We start from the raw sequence: 21,939 nt of genomic DNA, 5'->3' as shown, positions 1-21,939 counted from the left end.
CTGTGACATTGGCATAACTGATATTGAGACAGCTGCCACTCTGTGGATCCTCTTGTATCTTCTGGATGATAAGTTCAACAGCTTTTCGGTTTTGTTCAGGTTCTCCACTCACAGTGACAACCCTCTCTTGCAAGTTGATCCCATCAGGTTTCTGGGAAAGCTGCACCCAAGCCCCTGACTGCTCCATTATAGCCTTCACTGTAGCACCTCCCTTCCCTATTATCAGACCTGCTGTGCTGTTGGGAACTATAATCTTTACCTGTAATTAAAAAAAATATATATAAATAATACTTCTGCTTTGTGCATAAACACTATAATATTTTGCTACCCTATAAAAGGAAGGAAAAGAATGAAGCAAGTTAGTTACCATGTTTTTAAAAGAAAAGGTTAAAAAAAATATTGAAAAGAAATACAGCTCATCGCGCTTTTTAATGCTCTGCATCTGTTTCAAATATACAATACAAAGAATTAAAGATAACAGGAAAATCATACTTATCATTCTCCCACAGAATATACTGCTTTCAGCATAGTACATTTCAGACCAAAAGATTAAGCAAATGCACGTATTATGCTCATATGGAAAGACTGTCTTAGATTGTATCAAAGTGAGTGTTTTCATTTGATTCCTCTCTTTCCAGGCTAATGTAGCAAACCAGCTTCTTGGACAAAATGCGCCTGAAATTCTTTACCTTCCCTTAAAACACCTACAGTAACAATAATTAAAAAAAAAAAAACAACAAAACCCAAAGAAGCCCAAAACCCTTGGCTAAAGCAAATATGGTATAGCATGGACAGTTAAAATAGTTGTCTTGAACAGGACATGATCTTGATTGTTCAACCTGGATCCATCAGTATACAGAAATTCATTATGTGCTACACTGTATCATTATTCAGCCTGTGGACATGAAGTACAGCAGGAGAGAGTATCTAAACGCTGAAGATTTTGAAAGAATAAAATATGGCATTTGTACATCTTAAAACGTTTATCAAAATGTCTCCAAACGAAGGGTATTTGCCTATAAATCCTACCTTTCCTCCTGTTTAAACAAGTTTCAAACTGATACAACCTCATTAATGTCAACAAATTTATTCCTTATTGACTTATTGCTATGAGTGAAGAATGACACCCAAGATAAAAATTCAATATTTATACATATTTTTCGTAGCTTTTTTTATATACGTTTTACAAACGTGTCTCAGTTTTAATGTACCATCTGCTTCATGATATTGAATTAATATGATGTTTTATCTTACAAATATACAGTTTTAGTAGCCTACTGATATCCATTCATCCAGGTTTTGTGGATTGTATATGTAGGGGTAACGCTTCTCAGTTTCGCAATCCTTTCACCAAAATGCCATCTAAAATCTCAGCAACAAGTCAATACAAAATACAATTAAAATTTTATTAGCAACATTCTCATTTTACTGCCTCATTATAAAGTCAAGCTTATTATAAAGTCAAGCTAATTTGGAATAAAAATGCATGCCCTATAAATAAGCTTTTTCTAGTTTTACCCATTTTAGATATTTCCAGCTATTATGGTAGCATCAAAATCAAATCTTTGAAAATCCAGCATACTACAGAGTTGAGAAACATTTCTATTTTCCACTTACACAATATCTACATTAAAAATTGTAACATACCATATTGTATTTTTGCACTGAATTGTTTTACAGCATATATAGAATTTTTAAATTCTTTAGAATTTCATTCATGTTCATTGACATCAAAACAAAAGATGTTCTATGGAATAAATAAAAAATTATTAGGTGCTGACTTATTCTAAAGGTAACATAAACGTATGGCATTGAAAAAACATTTAGCCTACCCATATACTAAATAATCCTATAAAACACAAACATCTCAATATGTGTATATACTTATATACATATTTGTGTATATATACAGACACACACACACTGAAATGTTTTTTTATATATATTTATAGACACACTCATTTTTAAGTCAGGACACCTCACAGTCATTTTAAAATGCAGTTCAAACTATGTGGCGATTTTGAGGTGCCCTTTTTTAGTTTTCCTATCAGAAAAAGGAGGAAACCACTCTTAAGATTTGATTTGGTATTTGGGATCTAGATACAAAATGTATTAACTAATTGCTAAAAATAAGGAATGTTTAGATTTTTTAAAAATATATATATTTCAGGGGTTTGTTTGCTTTGGTTTGTTGTTTTGTATGTTTTTTAACTAACATTGCAAAAATGTGAAGTTGTAGAAAAAGTCACCCAGGAAAACTCAATAATAAGTGCGAATCATTTATTGCATGGCACAGCCTTCATGATTATGGTTTTGTGCCACATACTATAGGAAACATTTACTTGACTCCCCTGATTTAAGCCATACTAACAGCTTCGTTGGGAGATTGACAACTGTGATTTGCCAGATTCTGCTTGGTTTCATAACCAATGTGCACAGTTCTGACCAAGTTAGGCGTAAGCGCTTATGTAAGTTTAAGAGAAGAACCTAAGAACATAAGAAGGTATGAAAATACACTCCCATAACCACACATGTGATTGCAGAAGTAACTAGAATATTTCATTTTAGGACAGCATTGAAGCACATGTAATATCATAGCTACACATGCAACATGAAAATCCAGGTTACTGTAATATGGCTAAAATTACTCTAAAGGATTGGTGTAGTAAAATAAAATAATGGTTTAATTCAGCCACAAAATTAAGAAGGAAATGTTCTGTATGCAACAAGAAAGACTTTCTCAATAAGAAAATACTATGTTTCTCAATTGACATCACAAAAGTTCATTTGGTTCACCGCTAACAGCTCTGGTTGTTCGACAAAATTATCTGTCTAGTCAGAGGAAAGATAAAGAATGATCTCCTCCTTCATACTCATCCACTCCTACCTTGTCCAGAAATGTTTTTGTACTTAGCCATACAAACAACAGAGAAATTATGATGCATTTCAGAAATCTTGGATTTGCTGGATTAATATGTTATATGGTTGTCTGCTTCTGAGATAAATAAAAATATCCTTTTCTAAATATCCATTTTAGAAACATCAGGTTGTGTGTTTTAACTGGCAACTCTCAATTTGTTTTAGTATAGGAATATACCCCTGCCAGGGTGAATATTTCACCTATTAACATACAGGACAACTTTTAAAAATATACATGTATTAAAAAATTAGACAATATGCACAACCTATGTTAGACTAAGATGTCACACGAAACATTATATTTCAATCAAAATTCCGTTTTTAACAAAACAAAAATACATCCGTATGCATTTTGCTTAAAATATAAGTAAAATCCTGCTCTTCTTGAAATAAATGGCAACATCTGCATTGAGATACTAAATTGTAACATTCCTGTATTTGTGACAACTGATTGAAAATGTTATTTAAAAATGGAGATAATTGCTTTAAAAAGCAAAACATATTTAGGATTTTTTTTTAATTTATATTAATCTTGCTACCAATTTCTAATTCTCCATCTGTTTCCTGCATTCACTTGATTTTCCCTGGTTTATATATTGGAATATCAACTCTTTACAGCAACATTGGTTGTATTGTATACTAACACAGTATCTAACATATTAGGCTACAGCCCTCTAGGTGCCAGTATAAATGAAATCATGCAATTTTTTTTTTTTTCTCTGTTGAAGCCTAAAATCCATAAGGTCACTTAATTACAAGGTATAAAATAATACAACAAAATTCTTGGTCTCAACTCTGGTTATACAAACAGAAATTGAAACAGCAAAGATTATCTATTTGGTTTTGTTACCTGCACCAACACCATTTTTTAAGGACTTAACTCCCCGTCTGTCAGGGAAATTGGACAGTGGTCCTACTTCCCTTTTACAGATAAGAAGTTCAGAAAGTGATTTGGATGCAGAAGTGAGAAACCTAACTACCACCCAAAATACGTGCTCTGAGCTATCCAATAAAGGTATCTTTGACTATGCAGGAACATTAGATTTCCAGGCTTGTGCGTATGCTCCTGGCTATGTGGAAATTTGTGCTGCAAAAAGGAGAGTATCTAAAGCAATTATGAACGTAAGCTTAAAATATATATGCAATTTAATTTTTTTCAAATGCTGTAGGAAGAAAAAATGGAAGGAACTCAACTTCTATTTCATGCCAAATAGATTTTATAAAAAATGAGGATAGCGATTATGACATTTGCTTACTCACAAAGCAAATTAATTACTTCCACAGGCATCACTCTCATCCTATTTGCGTTGGCATAAGCAAGTTCAAAAATCAGGCTCAGCGAGTATAATACTTCTCCCCTGAAAAGGAACCAAACTATAACAAAAATAAAAGAAACAAAGTAATTTCACTGCATATGTTTTCACTAATACATTGTTATGTCTTTAAAAGCCTTGACAAAGGTGCAACAGTCAAAGAAACTGTGGTGCTTAAGAAGGGCTCAAACCGGAGAGCAGTTTGTTGCCCTCAGTTCCCAACAAAGTCAGCAGAGAGTTGATGAAACTCTGCACTTCAGAGGAGGATGCTCGGTACTCGAGGGTTCTCAGCCATTATGTCCAGAGGACACAATTCAAATTGCTTTAACTTAGTATTAGTGGCTCATATTCACCCCTGCATGCTGCAAAATCCTAGACTCCTCAACTCTGTATCAGCTAATTCCCTAATCCTTTTCCACTTATTGACAACCCACTTGCATAACCCCATGCTGCTCTCAGCTATCACGTCAGCATCGCATAAAAGTCCTCTGATCTACCAGACTGAAAGTCCTGGCTCAGTTGTGGGAGCTGCATAGCATCTACTGTGGAATGCCAGATGTTTGGTGATTATGCTATGCCACTTCTCATCCCCTCCCTTATGCTGCAAGGAGATAATCTGCACTGAGCAGCTATGAGTGTATATCAACACACGCAAAATATCTTTATGGGAAGCAAAACCATGACCAAACCTGCACTGCTACCCACACTAACACCTCATGTTCTATCTCCCCAATCTTCATTCTCACTCCTCTCGTGTAAGCACGTCCAACTACCTATAGCAAGGTTCCCAACCCCTTTCACTTTTCTATTATCTTATTTCCTTGCCCTCCCTCTCTCTTATGACATGTGCTCTGGTTATATTCTCACTTCTCAGTCTCTGGAGGTGGGGGGGTGGCAATCACAGACTAGTACCTTATGTGCCACCCAGCTAATATAAAGCATTTACCTGGCAAACGTAGTGGGAGGATGAAATGCATGCTGACTGGCTAGATAGCAAGAATTAGCACTTGATGTGGCTGTTATGCCTATTAGACTAACTGTACGTAGGAGGCCAAAAACCATGGCTTTAAGTTTAAAGCTTCACATGGTGGTGTGGCACATGGCTGTACTAAATTGCACCAGAAAAAGAAAAAAGTCTCACTGCTTACACAAAATAGCATCAAAACTTGGAAAAAACCGAACCCAACAATTTGACAGTGGAAGCATTTAATTGCATCATCCTCTGCTTATTCCACCTCACAGAATTATTTCTGAAGAGATTGCACAGAGATTAATGAACCAAGGAGCTTTTTAAGCTGTTATTCAGCTTTCCTTTTTCCTCTTTTATTTTCACAAGTTTAATTATAATTCATGCCATGAATCTTCTGTAATAGTTGTACTTTTTTACTTCCATTAAATCTTTCAACTACTTGTGTAATGTTATTTTATCTTAACAGAGAAATACCTTTACAAAAAGGTCCCTTCTAATCTAACAAATTTATCCTCATCTGGCACAATTCTACATTTTAGTCTCTCTAAAGCAAATCATTGTATTCCCGTAAAACTATATTTAAATTACTATCTTCCATTTTATCTCTTTTTCTGTCTTCATTGCTCATCAATAACTTTAAACTCTTTAAAAGTCCATCTGGGCTCTGGATTCTACACCTATGAAAATTTCATGCTATTTTAGCTGCTCATTTGACTATAGGCTTGGAGTTGATCAGAGGGTATTCTGAAAGCACAAGTTCCTGTAGAGAGCAGGCAATGAAGAGTAAGAGCCACATGTTATTTCTCTGTGTGGCAGGCTAAACACACTGCTACAGTAGGCTGTTATTGATGTGAGTAGTCCTGTGCCATCCATCCTTAAACTGAAGCAGCAGTATGATGAAAATCGGGGATAAAAATCAGGATCAACAAAAGATGTGATAGAAGTGCACTAGAATTAAGCAGAAAGATAACTAAATACTTTGCAGGCGAGATGATGCCGGTACGCACTTAGAATTTACAGCCACACTCCGCTGTATCAGGCAACTCTTGGAAAGTCCCTGGCTACATACCCAATGTCAGCCACAAGTTCAAGGCAGAACAAGCTACCAAAAGGTCAGGAATCATCCTATGTGTACAGCAGGCAGAAATACTAGGCTGGTCTGGACAGGTGCTTGTTCACATCGGACTTGGGCTCAGCCTCCAACAGCCGGCTTACACAGCAAATCTCTACTGATTGCACATATGTAGCCTCAAGGAAGTTAGTGGAATTTCTCTCACTAATTTCAATAGCTCTCGATTGGGTTCCACATGTACATATGGTGAAATACAAACTTACTTTTTCAGAGGTATTTTGCACTGAACAAATTCCTGGTGGCTCAGTCCAAGAGTATACATTTTATTTTTGGAGAAAATACTTAGAAGGAATAGAGACATCTTTCTAATGGTCTGTTTGATATTTTCTTACAAAAAAGAGAAAATATCCATAAAAAGAGAAGCAGTTCTTTGTAAATTTAGCTAGATCATAATGTAAATAAACCTAATCATAAATTAGTCTTCATCTTCCCTGATTATGTTTAAACTCTGTAAATGCCATACCAATTCAAGTTCTCTCTGTCTATAAAAGGATGTCTAGAATGGAAACATTCTGTGAACAAGTGCAATTGGATTACAGGAAAAGATTAGCTGCTGCTACTTTGTTCCTCAACATAAAGCACATCTTTTATTTCTAGACACGTTTGTGTTCCTGAGATTTTCTTCTTATCACAAGCAGCACATATATATGTAGTACTTCCTTCATATATTTTACCTGAAATTATTGCAAGATGAATGTCACTTTTGTTATTTCTCTATGTTGCTACTTTGTGGTATTTCTGCCCTCATAACTAATTTTTCTTTCAAGTCAATTCAAAGTTAAATTAATCCATTGAAAAAAATATTATTACAAGTAAGAGGTTTTTCTCAAGTTAAAATCATACTAGATTATTACAAATATAATAAATTAAAACGGCAGTGCAAACAGATATTCTAAAACATTTATTTGTATCTGTCAGTCCATTGCAGCAGGAGTTTGGGCCGATTCCCACTCTACTGTTTATCACAAGTGCTTATTTTGTTCCAGTTCTCAGACCTCCTCTCAGCTGAAGCTGCATTTCGCAAAGGTATTATTTCATTTTAGTCCTAAAAACTATCATGCAATAGAAATTTAACTTCAGCTTAAGTGCTTGGGAATAATTGACATCTGAAATCATGAGGCTTAGAACCTTGGAACAAAGCTGGAGAACTATTTACTAGGGGAAAGAATACGTAAGGTTTTTTTTCACAAATTGCTGCTTTGGCTTAAATCTAGACCATTCTTCTATTAGTATTTTATATTAAACCTTGACACTTTTTGGGGGACTGAAAAAAGTACCTCCCACTTCTTTTAGTTACTACTTAATTACGGTTCTGCCCACCTTAAAAGTATCAACATTAAGATTTTTCTTTCATGCTTTTAACTAAAGTTGTCATTTGGAATGCAAACTTCTCACAGCAAGGAATTAACAAATCATGTTTAAACAAACAAACAAACAAATTCTCCAGTCTCTGCTTTAGTTGCCGTTCTGTCACCAGTGTGTGTAGGCTCTAACTCATAAATAGAAAGGCTTCTTCTCTCAAAAGCAGTTTTTACTAAATGTGTGCAATGCAAGTTGTGTGTGGAGAGAGAATAATTATTAAAATGATGTTGGTTATACAGGTGGTTGATTTTATGAGATTATCTAGTTCTGAACAAAGTATTATCAAAAATTTACACACACATATGCACACACAAAAGTCTATGAGTAGTTTCATGAGTATCCCTCATGAAAACATGATTCAAAAGTATGGGAATGGAAGAAACCAAACCCTCCATGAATTCTCTATGATACATAGTTTTAATAACATAGAGAAGAAACTTAACTTTTCTAATTTTTTCTGTGTAGCATAAAAACAACATTCTATATTTTATGCATTAATGTTTCATGAGTTTCAAATTACATTTGCAGAGAAGTGTAATGTATTTTGAGTAGCTTCATTTATACTTTTCACTTTTTTATAATTAAAAAAAGAAAGAATGAGCTGGTTACATACTTAATTATACAAGAGCAAAAAAATCATAGAATTTCACTCAATTGCAGATTATGTGGTACACATAGAAAATTAGACATCTATATTGGCTGTGCCATTGTTCAGATGAAACATCTTCTAAGTCAGAAAGCAGGAATACTAACTGCTCTGGCCAGTAAAGTCTGAATGACACTTTCAGTGACAGTAGAATGTTAACCCTATTCTCCAGCTAAATTCACAGTAATTCCCCCTCCCCTTATCTAAAATCTCCCTTTTTTCTTTTCCTCATCTAATTTTTTGCATGGTGCTCTATGAATACCTGCCAACATTCCAGAGTCAAGGATGGGTTTCACAAAAGCATGAATATTTACAGTAGTATTGAGTATAGTAATTTGGGATGCTTCTGACTGAAGGACACCATATAATTATAATGTAATCTCATTATTGGAATTGCTGAAAAGACACTTCTCAATACAAAATAGTCTACAAAAATGCAGATAATGTACATTATTTTAAAAACAAATATGCCTCGCTGATGGCATTAAGGAAACTCCCACTGTTTTGCATTAGACCAGATCTAACTTATAAACTCATAAACCCCATTCCAGATTCCAAAGTGAATCCATCTTCCTGACACAAGTTGGGGCAAAGGTGATGTATCCCTTTTTTTATGCTTTTCCAGTCACAGAACCTATAGATGTTACTTTGGCTCCTCATGGCTATTAACTCATTGTCCAAAGCAGCATTGCACTGGTTGCTTTCCTGAAAAATCTTCAGACAAAAGAAAATAAGTACATAAATGACTAGGACATTTCTGCACTTCTCAAGTCAACCCTTAAAAAGCTGCATCCATTAGCTTTACATATACTCCCCAGTAGCAGATCAGCCATAAACTTGTTCTGAATGATATGCTGTATTTTAACTAGAAATCTTATACTTGATGAAAGCAATTACTGGGAGAAATCCTATGCCTGAAACATACGGCAGATCTGATAAGATGTTCATAGCAAATCTTGGATGGCCTTTATAACATTTAGGAACCCATTTTCCATTGACTTCAAGGAGACTGAGGCTTCCAATTATTTATTTATTTTTTTTTTAAATGGCTGTGGACCTGCAAGTCCAAGAGAAGCCTAACAGTATTCTTAAATATGCCTTTGACTGGAGTAGAAATTTTCAAGATTAATATGCAATGTTAACATTACAGCACCTCACAGCTACTCAACAGTGCCCAACTTTCAGTATAAACTTTGATAAATGTGGCTAAAATACACAACGATGTGCTTCTAAAAAAAAAATCAATGCAGAAAATGATACAATGTAGTTATGTCACTTAATTAAATTCAGAGGAAAGGATAGCCAATAGCAAAGTGCAAAGGGACTTGCTGTTACATTGTCAATGACACTTTTCCTTGAAGCTGACTAGAACTTGAAAGCATGGAAAAGCTTAAAACAGGATATTAGAAATACATTGAAATACTCATCCTCTGACATTGCCGGCATTATATTTTACATAATTTACATAATATTACATCATTATTTTAACAGCACACTAAACTTCATCCAAAAATTTAAAATCAAAATCACATTTCAGCATTGCAGTTAAGAATGCTCAAAATTAATCTCGGAAAACTACATTTTAAAATTAATCTATCTATAGGACTGATAGGACAAAAGGAAGGTAGCACTTCTAATTTGTTTTCAGATTATTTTTGCTACAGTTGATTTCTACAAGATATGTAGCACCTTTATTAAGCATTCATTTGGCAATTCAGAACAAAATGTAAGTTCTCAACTCTATACCATCTGGAGGAGGCCTCTCTTTCCAAAGCTGTGAAAGTAAGGGGATTTAGCAGAACCATTTCAATTCTATGGTATGAAAAAGAAGGATTTGTAAGGACCATTAAAAAAAAGTCACTTCCCTTGCTCAAAGCTCCTTGAGATCTTTTTGTGGGAGGTCAAAAGAAAAAGAGTTTGATGATTAGCAATACGAACTTTATTGTTACTTGTATCAACAGGTTTGTGATTTCCAAAAGAAGAGAGTAAAGTGCTCAGAATATATGACAGTTTTTAGTCCTTTTCTTAAAATACACTGTCAATTTCCATATTTCAATTTTTCTATACTCACAAATATCCACCAATTTTGCTATCACAGCTATCATATTCTGGTTGTTTGAAAATTCAAGTTTTAAGTGAGAAGCTGTGGGACTGAAAAAATCATATAGATTGAAAGAATGAGGTAAAAGAAAGTGCAACTAGCTTTTACCTAGAATCTGAAACATCTTGTTATTCTGAACTGAGAAATGAGGCAGACTCCAAGAATATAAAAGAGTACAGAAACAATACAGTAAAGACCAGAAGGGTATGTAAATTAACATAAAAATATCAAATTTCTATTTCTAAAGAACTATGGCAATATAAATTACCTTTCAACACTTACCAACAGTTGTCATGTAGAAATACAGCAATTTTTTAGTCATTTTCTTTGTTAGATATGGTGATAAATTCTGCTAAACACTTTGGTTTTGACTGACGGCTGATAGTCGGATAGATTTTAATCACTTCAGCTCATCACAGCTACTAAAAGATTTTAGAACCATGCCCCAGTTGTTTCTTCTGATCCTTGCTTGGACTTTGTACATATGGGGATAAAATATTATTGCTAAGATTTAGCAGTGGGTATAAGTACATACATATGCGAGTATATAGCTATTCATCAGTTGTTTCTCTAATAACAATTTAAAAAAGCCTGGACTTCCATGATTTTTTTTTTTTAAACATTGAAGAGTTCCATCAATTTAATTACTACTTTGAGAGAGAAGACACCTGTAGGAATTTACTAAGGGTGTTTTGATAGTAACTGCTTAAAAGTTGTGAAATGAAATCCTGTATACTAGGAAGACAGTCTCTGTGATAAAAAACACAGCCCATGATGGCATGGATGGAGAAGAAGGAGGAGGATAATTAGTGGGCAGCAGATTACAGAGACGAGTGAATATACTCCAGCTGCAATACACCACACCATCACTGCTGGAAAAGCACCTGGCAAAGGTAAAGGTTCAGCCAGTCAATGCTGTTAAAATGCCAAACAAGAGTCTGGTATCACTGATCCACCTCCATCTCATCAGTATTTTACTAGACACCATGGTAGATTTACCTGCTGTTTAGAAAAAGGAAGGGTTTATACTAATTTTGGTGCTTAGAACTTCTACTATTTATTAAGCATTTCAATTTCTTCCCTGCACAATAAAAAACCCTATATAATTACATCTGCACATCCTTCAGCACTTATCTAAGTTCACTTTTCCTTTACTGTACTCGGTTAATATCAGTATTTTTTAACCATTACACACAGAGGCTATTAGTATCTCTGTAGTAGTATCTATAATATGGTAGGTATAAATTTAGACACAGATGACTCTCATCAAACAATCCACACTTCTATTGATGAGCACTGGGTGGAAGGACTTGATCGCTCAGTACATGAAGTGGCTCACTGGCACGGAAAACTATTATTGGTATAGTGTTTGACATCTAGAACTGGATTTTCAATTAAGCAGGACATTTGTTTCAAAAGAACTGAACTTATGGATAGAAGGAGACAGCTAGTAATGGAAAAAATGTACTTTTTTTTCCAGGACTTCTCAGGACTCTAGAAATATTATATTCTATGAAACAGGAAATTAACATTAATTTAAAAAAATGCATACTTAAAGTTAGACTCCTAGATGCTTATTTAGGCTTCTTAATCCAAAAAGCATGCTTGCATGTTCAGCAAACCCAATAGCCAAACCATTTATTTAGAGGATTTAAAAAAAAACTAAATTCAAGCACTCATTTAAGAAACTCCTAGTAATGAGACTCCTTGCCAGTTCTGAATTGCAGCTGCATGCCCATGTCCTTTTTCTTGAATGTCTCCTTAATAATCTTGTAACGAAGAGTTTGTGAGTCACTGATCAGGGATATAAACACTCTGTGTAAAAACTTACCCCTTCTCATCAAAGTCCATTATGTAAACTATTCTAACATGAAAAAGAAGAGTGGAAGGTACCTTGTCAGGTCTAGGCACTGAACTGTAATGACAAATGTTTTCCTAAAAGTAATATAAACACAAATTTTCTCATGAGTTCCTTACTTGATTTAGTAAACATCAGTTTTCCTTCAGTTATAAACACATAATAAGATGGTAGAGCCGGAGTTTTTAAAAGGAGGAAGATTTTAAACACTCATAACATCTAGTTAGGCACACAATTTAAAAAAAAAAACCCAAACAAAAAAACCCCAAAAAACCCACAAGAAGAGGGAAGTCCTTCTTACCATTCCCACTGACATAAGAGTTGATGCAAAGCTTAGAGAAATGGTAAATCCCAAACCACCTGAAGATATCACTACTATATATACACACACAGACTTCTGTACTGTACATATATACTTCTATATGTGACTCCATAATACTTGACTACTTTTAAGGAGAAACAGTCCTATTGCATTTAGTCTCTAGCCAACACTGCCCACTCAGAGAGTACAGAAGCTACTTATTCAGCAGTGCCTCTTTAAATTGTTTGTTCACAATTCAGCTGATTCTAAAAACAATAAGGAAAAACAAAAGCAAATGAGTCCGTATGGAAGACATGCACATATTCCTACTCTATACAGACACAATGGATGGAGCCATCCCTTCCCCCCAAGCTCACCAAGTCTTAGACTGTCACAGCTGCAATCACGTCAGCCATGAGTGTGCTTATGCACAAAACCAAATGAAACCTCTCCACATTACAAGATCAGGGAATAAAACCCCCACTCTGTTACAGAATTATTTAAAGAGATTCTCCAACCTTTCTTTGAACCCAAATTTCTGCTCTTAACAATATTAAGTAATGTAAATAATGTATCTTTTAACTGAGAGGTATCTTTTATAGTCAGTCTGTATTTAGTTACACATAAAGAGATAAGAAGAGACAGAACAGGGCATTTTTTTAATGTTGTGTCTTGACCTCACCTGGCACCAGTTCTGCACATGCTCTTTACTCGCAGATCACAAAATTGTAAGGTAAAATGAAAGATAAAGCTTATAATATCAACCAAAAGACATAAAGTAAACATGCTGGAATGATAAATTACTTGCTACATTTATAACTAATGAACGTGGCAAACAGCAACCAATAAAGATGTTAAAAGATGAATGTACTGCGTCTAAATGAACACATTTGAGTTTTCATGGCCATAAAATAAAATAAAATAATAATAATCCCTAACATTCCCTTCTATATTATTTGTAATTAAAATCCTGGGGTAATTATTCTGTTCTCCATTCTTCTCAGCAAAAGGAGGAAGGGGAGACACACGTGAATTAAAATCCTTGTGGCAACCCCATTAATGTCTCAGCTCAGTGAAAGTAAGAGCATATTTATTCATGTTCTGACCTACCGGTTGTTCTGCGTAGCTTCATGGTGTTTTTCACTATAAGAACAGTGAAAAATGGCAAGAAATTTGGCTTATGCAAAAAGCATCTGGTCCACCTAGATTACCGGTATCCAGGGCTATGGCTGCTTTGCACCCCTGGCTTTGCAAAAGATGACGGGCAGCAGAGGCTTGATTCTTTCTTGTATCGACTGTTGCTTAACTATTAAAAAAGAATTTTGTATAGCAAAAACTACTCAGTGAAATTCTCAGGGATGCTATCTCATAGATGTAATTTGAGAATTATTTTCAAATGAGAAAGGAAGGACAGTTAAAGATAAAACACTTAAATAACCATATCTCTCTAGGTCATAAAGAATAGTAATTGCCAGAAACTTTTATTAGAAAAGAGGTAGTTTCACAAATGGGTGGGTGTCTTCAAACTTAATAAGCACTACTACAGGACTCCGTAGCCCTCTAATGCTAATAGAGCCTCCTGACAAGCCAATTCGAAACCTTCCTCTCAGAGCCCGACGTTACGTCTCTGACAAGGATCAGAGCACAGAGCAAGGTAATATCAAGCTGCCGGTCTCAGGAAATATATCAGTAACTACAACTAAGTTAAGTGGTTGGCTTAGAACTTGACATTCACCCCAGTCAACTTATATGTATATGTTTAATTTATATGTATATCTACTTTCTGGTTTACCCTTTTGTAAACTTGTAGTTATACATTTTTAACCAAGATAGCCACAAGGGAATAGTAACTACTGCTGGAAGAGAAAAAGAACACTGGAATAAGTGGAGGCAATGACATAAATTAGCAATTATTTGAGTAAACAGAAACAAAAAGATTGATAGGTGCTAACACAGACCAGTTATGAAAGTCAGCCTAGCTTATCAAAAAAAGCTATAATTACAAGAGACAATTGAAGGTACAATTGCATCCTCCTCGGTAAACGTGAAGATCCTGGATTTAGAGCATACCAAATTTACCTCAGTGGGGAAAATTGTATATATTTATTATTAAACCACATATTTGCAAACCATATTGTCTCCATACCTCTGTACTCTGGGTTATATTTCTCATACAATGGGAATCTGTAGAGCCAAATTTCATTAAGGAAAACTATAAATAAGCAAAAAAAAAAAATTAGCAACTTTTAAGATTTAATTTAGCATTACAAAAGCTAGGCACAGGCAATACTTGAATATAGATAACTTGCACATATTAATAATTTTGGCTAGATAATCAGCTGATATAAATGTTCACATGGGAAAAAAAAAAAGACTCCTTATGCAAAATAAGGCTGTGGGGCACAAATGTTAAATATAGCTGTATTTACACATACACGTCACAGGTTTTTATACCTGTATTACATATGTGTAATTCTGTGCGTGCATTAACTTGGAAAAATACCTTTCCAAGAATAAATATGGAGTCAGCATTTTCATAAGTTGGATTTAAATCTCTCTTTTTAAAGATACACTGAAAAAGAATTTGCATCTAACTCTTGCCTTGATCTCAGCTCCTATGCACACTATATAACTATTCTTCAGCTTCCACAGATTGCATTTTATTTTTATTTTGAAACAGACAAATACAAAAATAAAAATTAAAAAATGAATGACCTGTCTCAAAATGAGGTAAAGGTGAGGAAATCAACATTTACTAATCAGTTTTGATTTCATAATACATTTGTCCCTTTTTATCACTTAACAAATGTTCACTGTGAACATTGTTACAGTAAAGACTCTTTTTAGACAGAGCTCAATAAATGCATTATATAATATTATAATCTCAGAAAGTTTACATAAAACTGCACACAATCTGAATTATAGTTTTTATTAATATTACTGTGCAGTATTATTGCTAACAATGAGATTTATTTTACTATTTCAACAGTAAAAATAAGTTCTATTTCAAATAAAAATATTCTTTTATTAATTTTGAAATGACAAGATGCTTTTGGTGATGTTAAAAAGGACTAATTTTGCTGAGCCCTCTGACATTCAAATTGACAAGTTTACTCTTTTCACTTTTATTGATTTTTTTTTTTTTCTTACCATCAAAATAAAATTTAGATAGGTCAAAACCAAAGGCTTTCTGTATTAGTAATGTAAATAATAGGACAATTAGAACCATAATAAAAATTTTGTATTTCACAAGCCATGTATTCAGTTAACTTCTTGTCATTATCATATTATAGTTAAGTAATTCTATTTTGGTTTGAATAACAAGTACTGAATGGCACATAGGCTATGGAATATAATTACATTTATGAAATACCTGCTGTAATCATAACACTTGTAGTTAAGGCATTTTACAGCTCATGTTTTTTGACTAGAATCCTTAATAAAAATAAACATAGCAGAAAGGTATCTTTATATTAAAAAATATTTTTATACTAAAACATACACAAATTATTGGCATTAGTAATATCTAAATTAAATTCTTAAATTCAGATTTCAAAACATAACTTTCATCCCATCAAGGTTGTAACCTCCTCCTTTTATTACCCTCATTCACATGTGTTCCTATTAATGTAAGGCAGGCATAGTTTACAATTTACTTAGAAATCACATGCAGCAAAGACAACCCTCAATGTATACATGCACATTGTGTACAGTCAGTCTTTACTGTAAATGTTAATGTAGCAATTAATTACCTAATTACTCTTGACATAGTTAAAGCAGGAATTTATACAGAACAGCTCAAATACAGGTGAAATATAACCTGTGAGATGTCTTTAACAGGCAGCTATCTGTTATTTCCTTCTATTTCTAAAACTGAATGTGATAATACTGGTTCTAGACAATATTTACACAGTTATTTTACTCAACATTTTAAATGTATTATGATCAATAAATATTCTGTAAAGATCTGCATATCTTTTGACTTGATTTTTTTTTTCCTGCATCACTTAATTATACATGAGCACTGGTCTGCAGAAGATCTGGAGGAATTGTGTTTTGCTTCAGTATGCTTTATAAAGAACATCATTAATCACAGTTTAATCTGTTTCATAAAACAGTTTTATTCCATAAAGCAGTAACACTTTAAAAGAGCTTACATGGAGACTGCACTTCAGTATCTCATGGGTAGGGGGCAGCTGTTAATTTATTATCACAATTATTACAATTACTATTAAGAGAATAAAGTGGATCAAAATATTCTTACTACATTTATGGTTTGGTTAAGTGAACAGCAAAAATAACCACAAAAAGCTGAGAAGCATGGAGATCATGTATTAGGTTACTAGAAACATGAAAGAAGAATTTACACTGCAGAACTGCCAAACTGCAGGCTTTCAGAAACTTTAAAGGAATAGGAATTTAAAACACACTTTTCTAACCCTATCCAAATCACAGGTGGCAAGATCAATGAATGAATAATCTGGCATGTAGAAGTTTATTATTGCTGAATTATGGTGGGGGGATGGGGGGAGAGTCCAGAAAGACTCTGATCTCTAAGGCTGCTTTTGCTGAGGTGTCACTTGAGAAGCAGGGGAAAACAGAAGGCCAAACAGCCAGCAGTCATTCTGTACCCCCAGACAAATACTCTTTCAAGGCTACAAACTGCAAAGATTCAAACGTAAATCACTGGGAGGTAACAGACCACTGGACTCAGCCCCTGGGCATTTCTAAGGATGCTTATTAGAGTCTATGGTCATGATCCTCCCACGGATCCACTATCAACTGCAAACTATCCCTCTGAATAACTGTTACTACTTGTAGGGAGTCTAATTTATTTTCAGAAGCTAAAAAAAAAAAAAAACCCCAAAACCCCAAAACCAAAAAAAACCCCCCAAAATCAAACAATGTCAAAACCAAACCAAACAAAAAACCAAGCCCCAAACCCAACAAGTGTGAAAACTACAGGCACAAAACTAGGGGAAAATACTGCTTCTGAATAAGATGCAGTTACATACTGTTTTTACTGCAGGGTAAAGGTATTGACTGACCATCTTAAGTCTGGGATGCTATGTTACAGGCAAAGAAAGTTCTCAACAAATGCACCTTATCTCTGGAAGAGGAAAAACCTCGCACCTCTTATTCCCTATAGTGCAACAAGTCAGCCAGCTTTTTTCTATGATTTGTACACAAAGAACACTCATTTTTCACTCAAGTCAGGCAGACACCTACTTTAATTGGTGGGTTTATCTCACATCTATCTATGACTTCTCACCATCGGATGAATTCTCAAGGCATGCAAAAGGCAGACAATACATCTAGCATACAAACAGCTTGTGGAAGTGATGCTTCAGATGGCACAAATATTAACTAACATATGCCCAAAGCAGGATCTTCTAGGGCCAGGCCTAACCATGCCTCACTCAGCCTACCTCTGACACATTAGAAAAAAATTGGTATTGCCTTTTCTACCTTATAGTCTGTGCTGTACAGGCCTTGTCCTGGTGTGACAGTAAGCTCTGTAACCTCAATGTTTCTTCTCGCATTCTCATACAACTCTTGATCATATAAATTCTGAACTCCTTAAGAGCTGATAAGTTAAATTCTGAAGAGTTGAAAACTTATGGTCTAACCTTCATGTGACTGATACAGTACGCAGCAGAAAAAAAGCCATAAAGTCATTCAGATTTGCATTCTGGAAATCGCTCTGACATTCTGTTTTCTCTGGGTTGTTCAAATAGCAAAGAGCGCACTAAGTGATTATTTGCCTGTATACCTTAGAATATGGTATGTCACCAAACCTGAGTATTAAGGACTCGAAGTCAAAGAGAATCTTGGTTAGGCCACAGAGTCACATGCTGCCAACTTTCACTCCAGCCTACATGGGATGGAACTTGAACATGGAAATATCTGGCACTTTATAACATGCTATTTATTTTCATTTTATGTCGATAAAAGAAGTACGCTTAAAACAGCTGGAGCAAAGAAAATGAAAAAAATTAAACACCCCTTTGCACAGGACATTTGAAGACCTTTACCATATTTTGACAAAGAGAAGAATGTGTATTCTCCAACTTTTATGGGTTTAACGATCCTTTTTCATAAGCAGATAGGACCTTTTCTTAGTACAAGGACATGGACAAATGCCAAAACCTACGTATCATAACTACAAATATCCATAAATGAAAGAACAAGATCTTCAATTACAGTGCAAAATCTTTTTTTAACTCTTAAACAACTTGAATAAGATATCCATGCAAGTCTAAAGCAAAATCCATTCAATCCAAAACGCATTATCTTTTTACATGTTCACTCCAAAACATTTTAAAGTGAATAAACCCCATACAAATCGTAAGTGTTGAGGAAAATGTAAGGATAACTTTTCTCCCGAATCTCAGCATGTTCACAGAAGTAACACTGATTTAAAAATAATGAGATCAAAAGCAGGCTTCATTAAAGTCACACTACAGTAAAATTTATACGCTTTCTAAATCATCTTTCTTTCCAAAATTCTACTTTTATTCACTTCCTTTAACAAATTTTAAAACTAATGACTAAACTAAGGATTAAAACCAATGATAGGCTGTCTTCATAAATGCACAAGAGGGGTGACCATGTACTATCTTGTTAAAAGCTGTTTTCTTACAAGAAAAAAAGAGATTGGTTTGTTCCTTTTTTATCAATTTTTTTCAAGCTTTACTTTTATATGCATTTTTTCTTTCTCCTGATTTTTACCTATGGGGGAAAAACAACAACAACAACAACAAAATCTAACAATCAGGTAGAGTTCAAAACATGAGGAGAAATTTACTTAAGGCATTTATCCATTTTAATATAAAAGGAAAAGTAATGCTGTCCATTACACTGAGAAAGCATATCTTTTTGAAGAGGGCGTGAAATAGGAAGCTAACTGATTCTAATTCTTTTCAAGCATAAAATCAAAACAAGATACATGAACATAGAATCACTTTTTTACTTACAGGACTACAACTGGCAGATCATTCATGACGTCCTATGAATGATATGCCAGTAGTATTCAGAGATTTAGCAGTGAGAAGCTACATCTTTCCCCACATCTCATGAACGCTCCTGACAACACTGCCCCTACATTTAAGAAGTGAACCCTAAAATGCTGTGTGGTGGGAGAGAGGAGAAGAAAGGAAACAAGTAAGTCAATATAAAGGAATACGAACATAAATAATTACCTACATAGTTGTCCAAAGGGGAAAACTTGAAACAGACATTAAGAAAGAGTAAAAAAAACCCAAAGCATATAAGATTTTTTTGAATTATGTAAAAATCTTTATAGCATCTAAAAAAATTCTATTTTAAGGAGACAATGCAAACAAAAGTGCTGAGCTCAGATACTGCAAAATATTGGGGAAAAGCGATCAAAGAGCAAGAAAAATATAATAAAAGTAATGTATTAACCTGAGAAGCAGAAAAAAATTGTCTACAGTTAGTCTCTGGAGTATAGGTTAACTCTGCTTAGAGTTTAGCCATGAAATGAAGCATTTCAGCTGAAAAGCAGCAGGGAAGGTTACCTCTGAAGCACTGGAACCTTTACTGGAGCCCTTTCACTTTAACAGGGGAACAATTCTCCCTAGCCTTTTCTAGATATGTTATCTCAACCATTATTTATTACGTGCTGTCCACAGTGTGCCACAGGCAACTTGTAATCAAAAAAGGAACTCTGTCTTCTTATTAAATTGAAACAAAAAGGTCACTTTTTAGAGATATGAATTCACAATCATTAAAATTATCTACAAATGTGAAATGTAAGGGTTTTCTCACACTAGAAAGAGAAGCGGTTTTCTAGCTAATGTAGACACTTTCATTCAACCTTGTTACAATGCATGATGTTCAATGGGGAGTCAAAATTATTACTGGCTAAGTCTACAACAGCAATAGCAAGACCTAAACAGAAAAGAACTCTGAATGTGAAGTTGAATAACTATTAAAACTGAAGATAAAAGTCCTTGCTGAGACTTAATCAAAAGGACATTATGTTGAGAAATTATGCGAAGAATCTTTTTGTAGGCAGCAAAACTGTACTGTAAGTCTGGGGACCTTCCAGAAAAACTCAGCAAAATACAGGGCCTATTTCTTCAACTGTATTCACCTAAACATCTGGTGAGGTTCTTACAGTTATCATATAGTTCTGAACACCACTGCCACACCAAACCTGATTTCTTTCTCATGCATCTATTTGTGAATAAAAAAATGGTTTGATGCCATAATTAGAAGAATGTATTTAATATATTAATAATTTATTGTATTTGTGGTCTTCATGTATTCATAATTTTAGAATCCGGTGTACTAAATTCTTTAGTGATGGGTCCATATAAAACATTGTCTGTTAGATGAAGTCTCTTTCAAACAGCATATTACTTGTGTGTGGAAGTTGGATATCACCTTCTGGATGTAAATAAAATGGTTGTATTTCTCAATGATCAATCTGACAGGTTGAAAAAAGGTCAAATTGTTATCTCACAGAGAACTACCGTGGCAAATATTCTGAACAATCAAATTAAAGTAAGAAGGTTTTTTTTAATTCTACAGCGCCTTTTATCAGAATGCTAAATAACTTTACATTGACTTCACTTTTAAATACATGGTACTGAGATTTGGAAAGATCAAGTGATACATCCAGCATCAGCCAATCTGTGACAGACCTAAAAAACAAAACAGATTTTCTCAATACCACTGTAAGAAATTACATGAAAATTAGGGAATTAAAATTAGATGAATATTGCAGTTAAAATACCAGAGACAGAGTATCTTAAATAACCCTCACATCAAATTGCCAAAGGCAAATAGAGATAGTATCTCAATGGCCTATGATGCCTATCTAGCATCCTGGGATCATCATTAAAACTCAGTATTTGTACTTTAAGATTAATCTACTGATAAAAAACTTATGATCTGAAGTTGGATATTATACATATTTCAAAATTCCATGTCCTAATGATAACAGAAGACTAAAACAAAGCTTTCTTTCCTATTTCTTCTTCTAGCTCCCACAATAAATTATATATTAAATGTAAGTGATTTGAGTTCATCAACCCTTTAAAAGCTGTCAGTATGCTTTACAGACAGCCTCCCTGTATTTTCAGATTCTACCTCTCTATCAGGAATGAAAAGATTATACTTCTGCAAGCCATTTTATAGACAGGGATAGGACCGTTCTTTAAAGTCAGAAAGAAGGACACCATCTACATCAATCATTACAATTTAGAGATATCAATTAATCCCCCAATCTCTAGTTATATGTGTACTATTATAACGCATTGCAAGCTATAGATTGTGCATAAAATAAAGAGATAACACAAGCCAAAAG

At 34.2% G+C, this 21,939-nt stretch overlaps 1 protein-coding gene across 4 annotated transcripts in view; it reads right to left on the bottom strand.

The window, feature by feature from the left end:
* The window catches only part of NOVA1 (NOVA alternative splicing regulator 1), a 156,604-nt gene that overhangs the window by 2,812 nt on the left and 131,853 nt on the right, over nucleotides 1-21,939 (bottom strand). For 2 of the 4 annotated variants that reach the window (XM_069784063.1, XM_069784065.1), the window contains exons 5-6: nucleotides 14,749-14,814; nucleotides 1-259 (exon numbers count right to left, since the gene is read on the bottom strand). The exon at nucleotides 1-259 is cut by the window's left edge and continues 2,812 nt beyond it. In XM_069784063.1, coding sequence (XP_069640164.1) covers nucleotides 1-259; nucleotides 14,749-14,814 — 325 coding nt within the window. The remainder of the gene's footprint in view (nucleotides 260-14,748; nucleotides 14,815-21,939) is intronic. The other 2 variants (XM_069784064.1, XM_069784066.1) reach the window with 1 other exon arrangement.

Source organism: Haliaeetus albicilla, chromosome 5 (assembly GCF_947461875.1).
Source record: "Haliaeetus albicilla chromosome 5, bHalAlb1.1, whole genome shotgun sequence".
Lineage (NCBI taxonomy): Eukaryota > Metazoa > Chordata > Aves > Accipitriformes > Accipitridae > Haliaeetus > Haliaeetus albicilla.
Note: the sequence above shows the minus strand (reverse complement) of the source record. Positions and strands in the feature narration are given on the sequence as shown.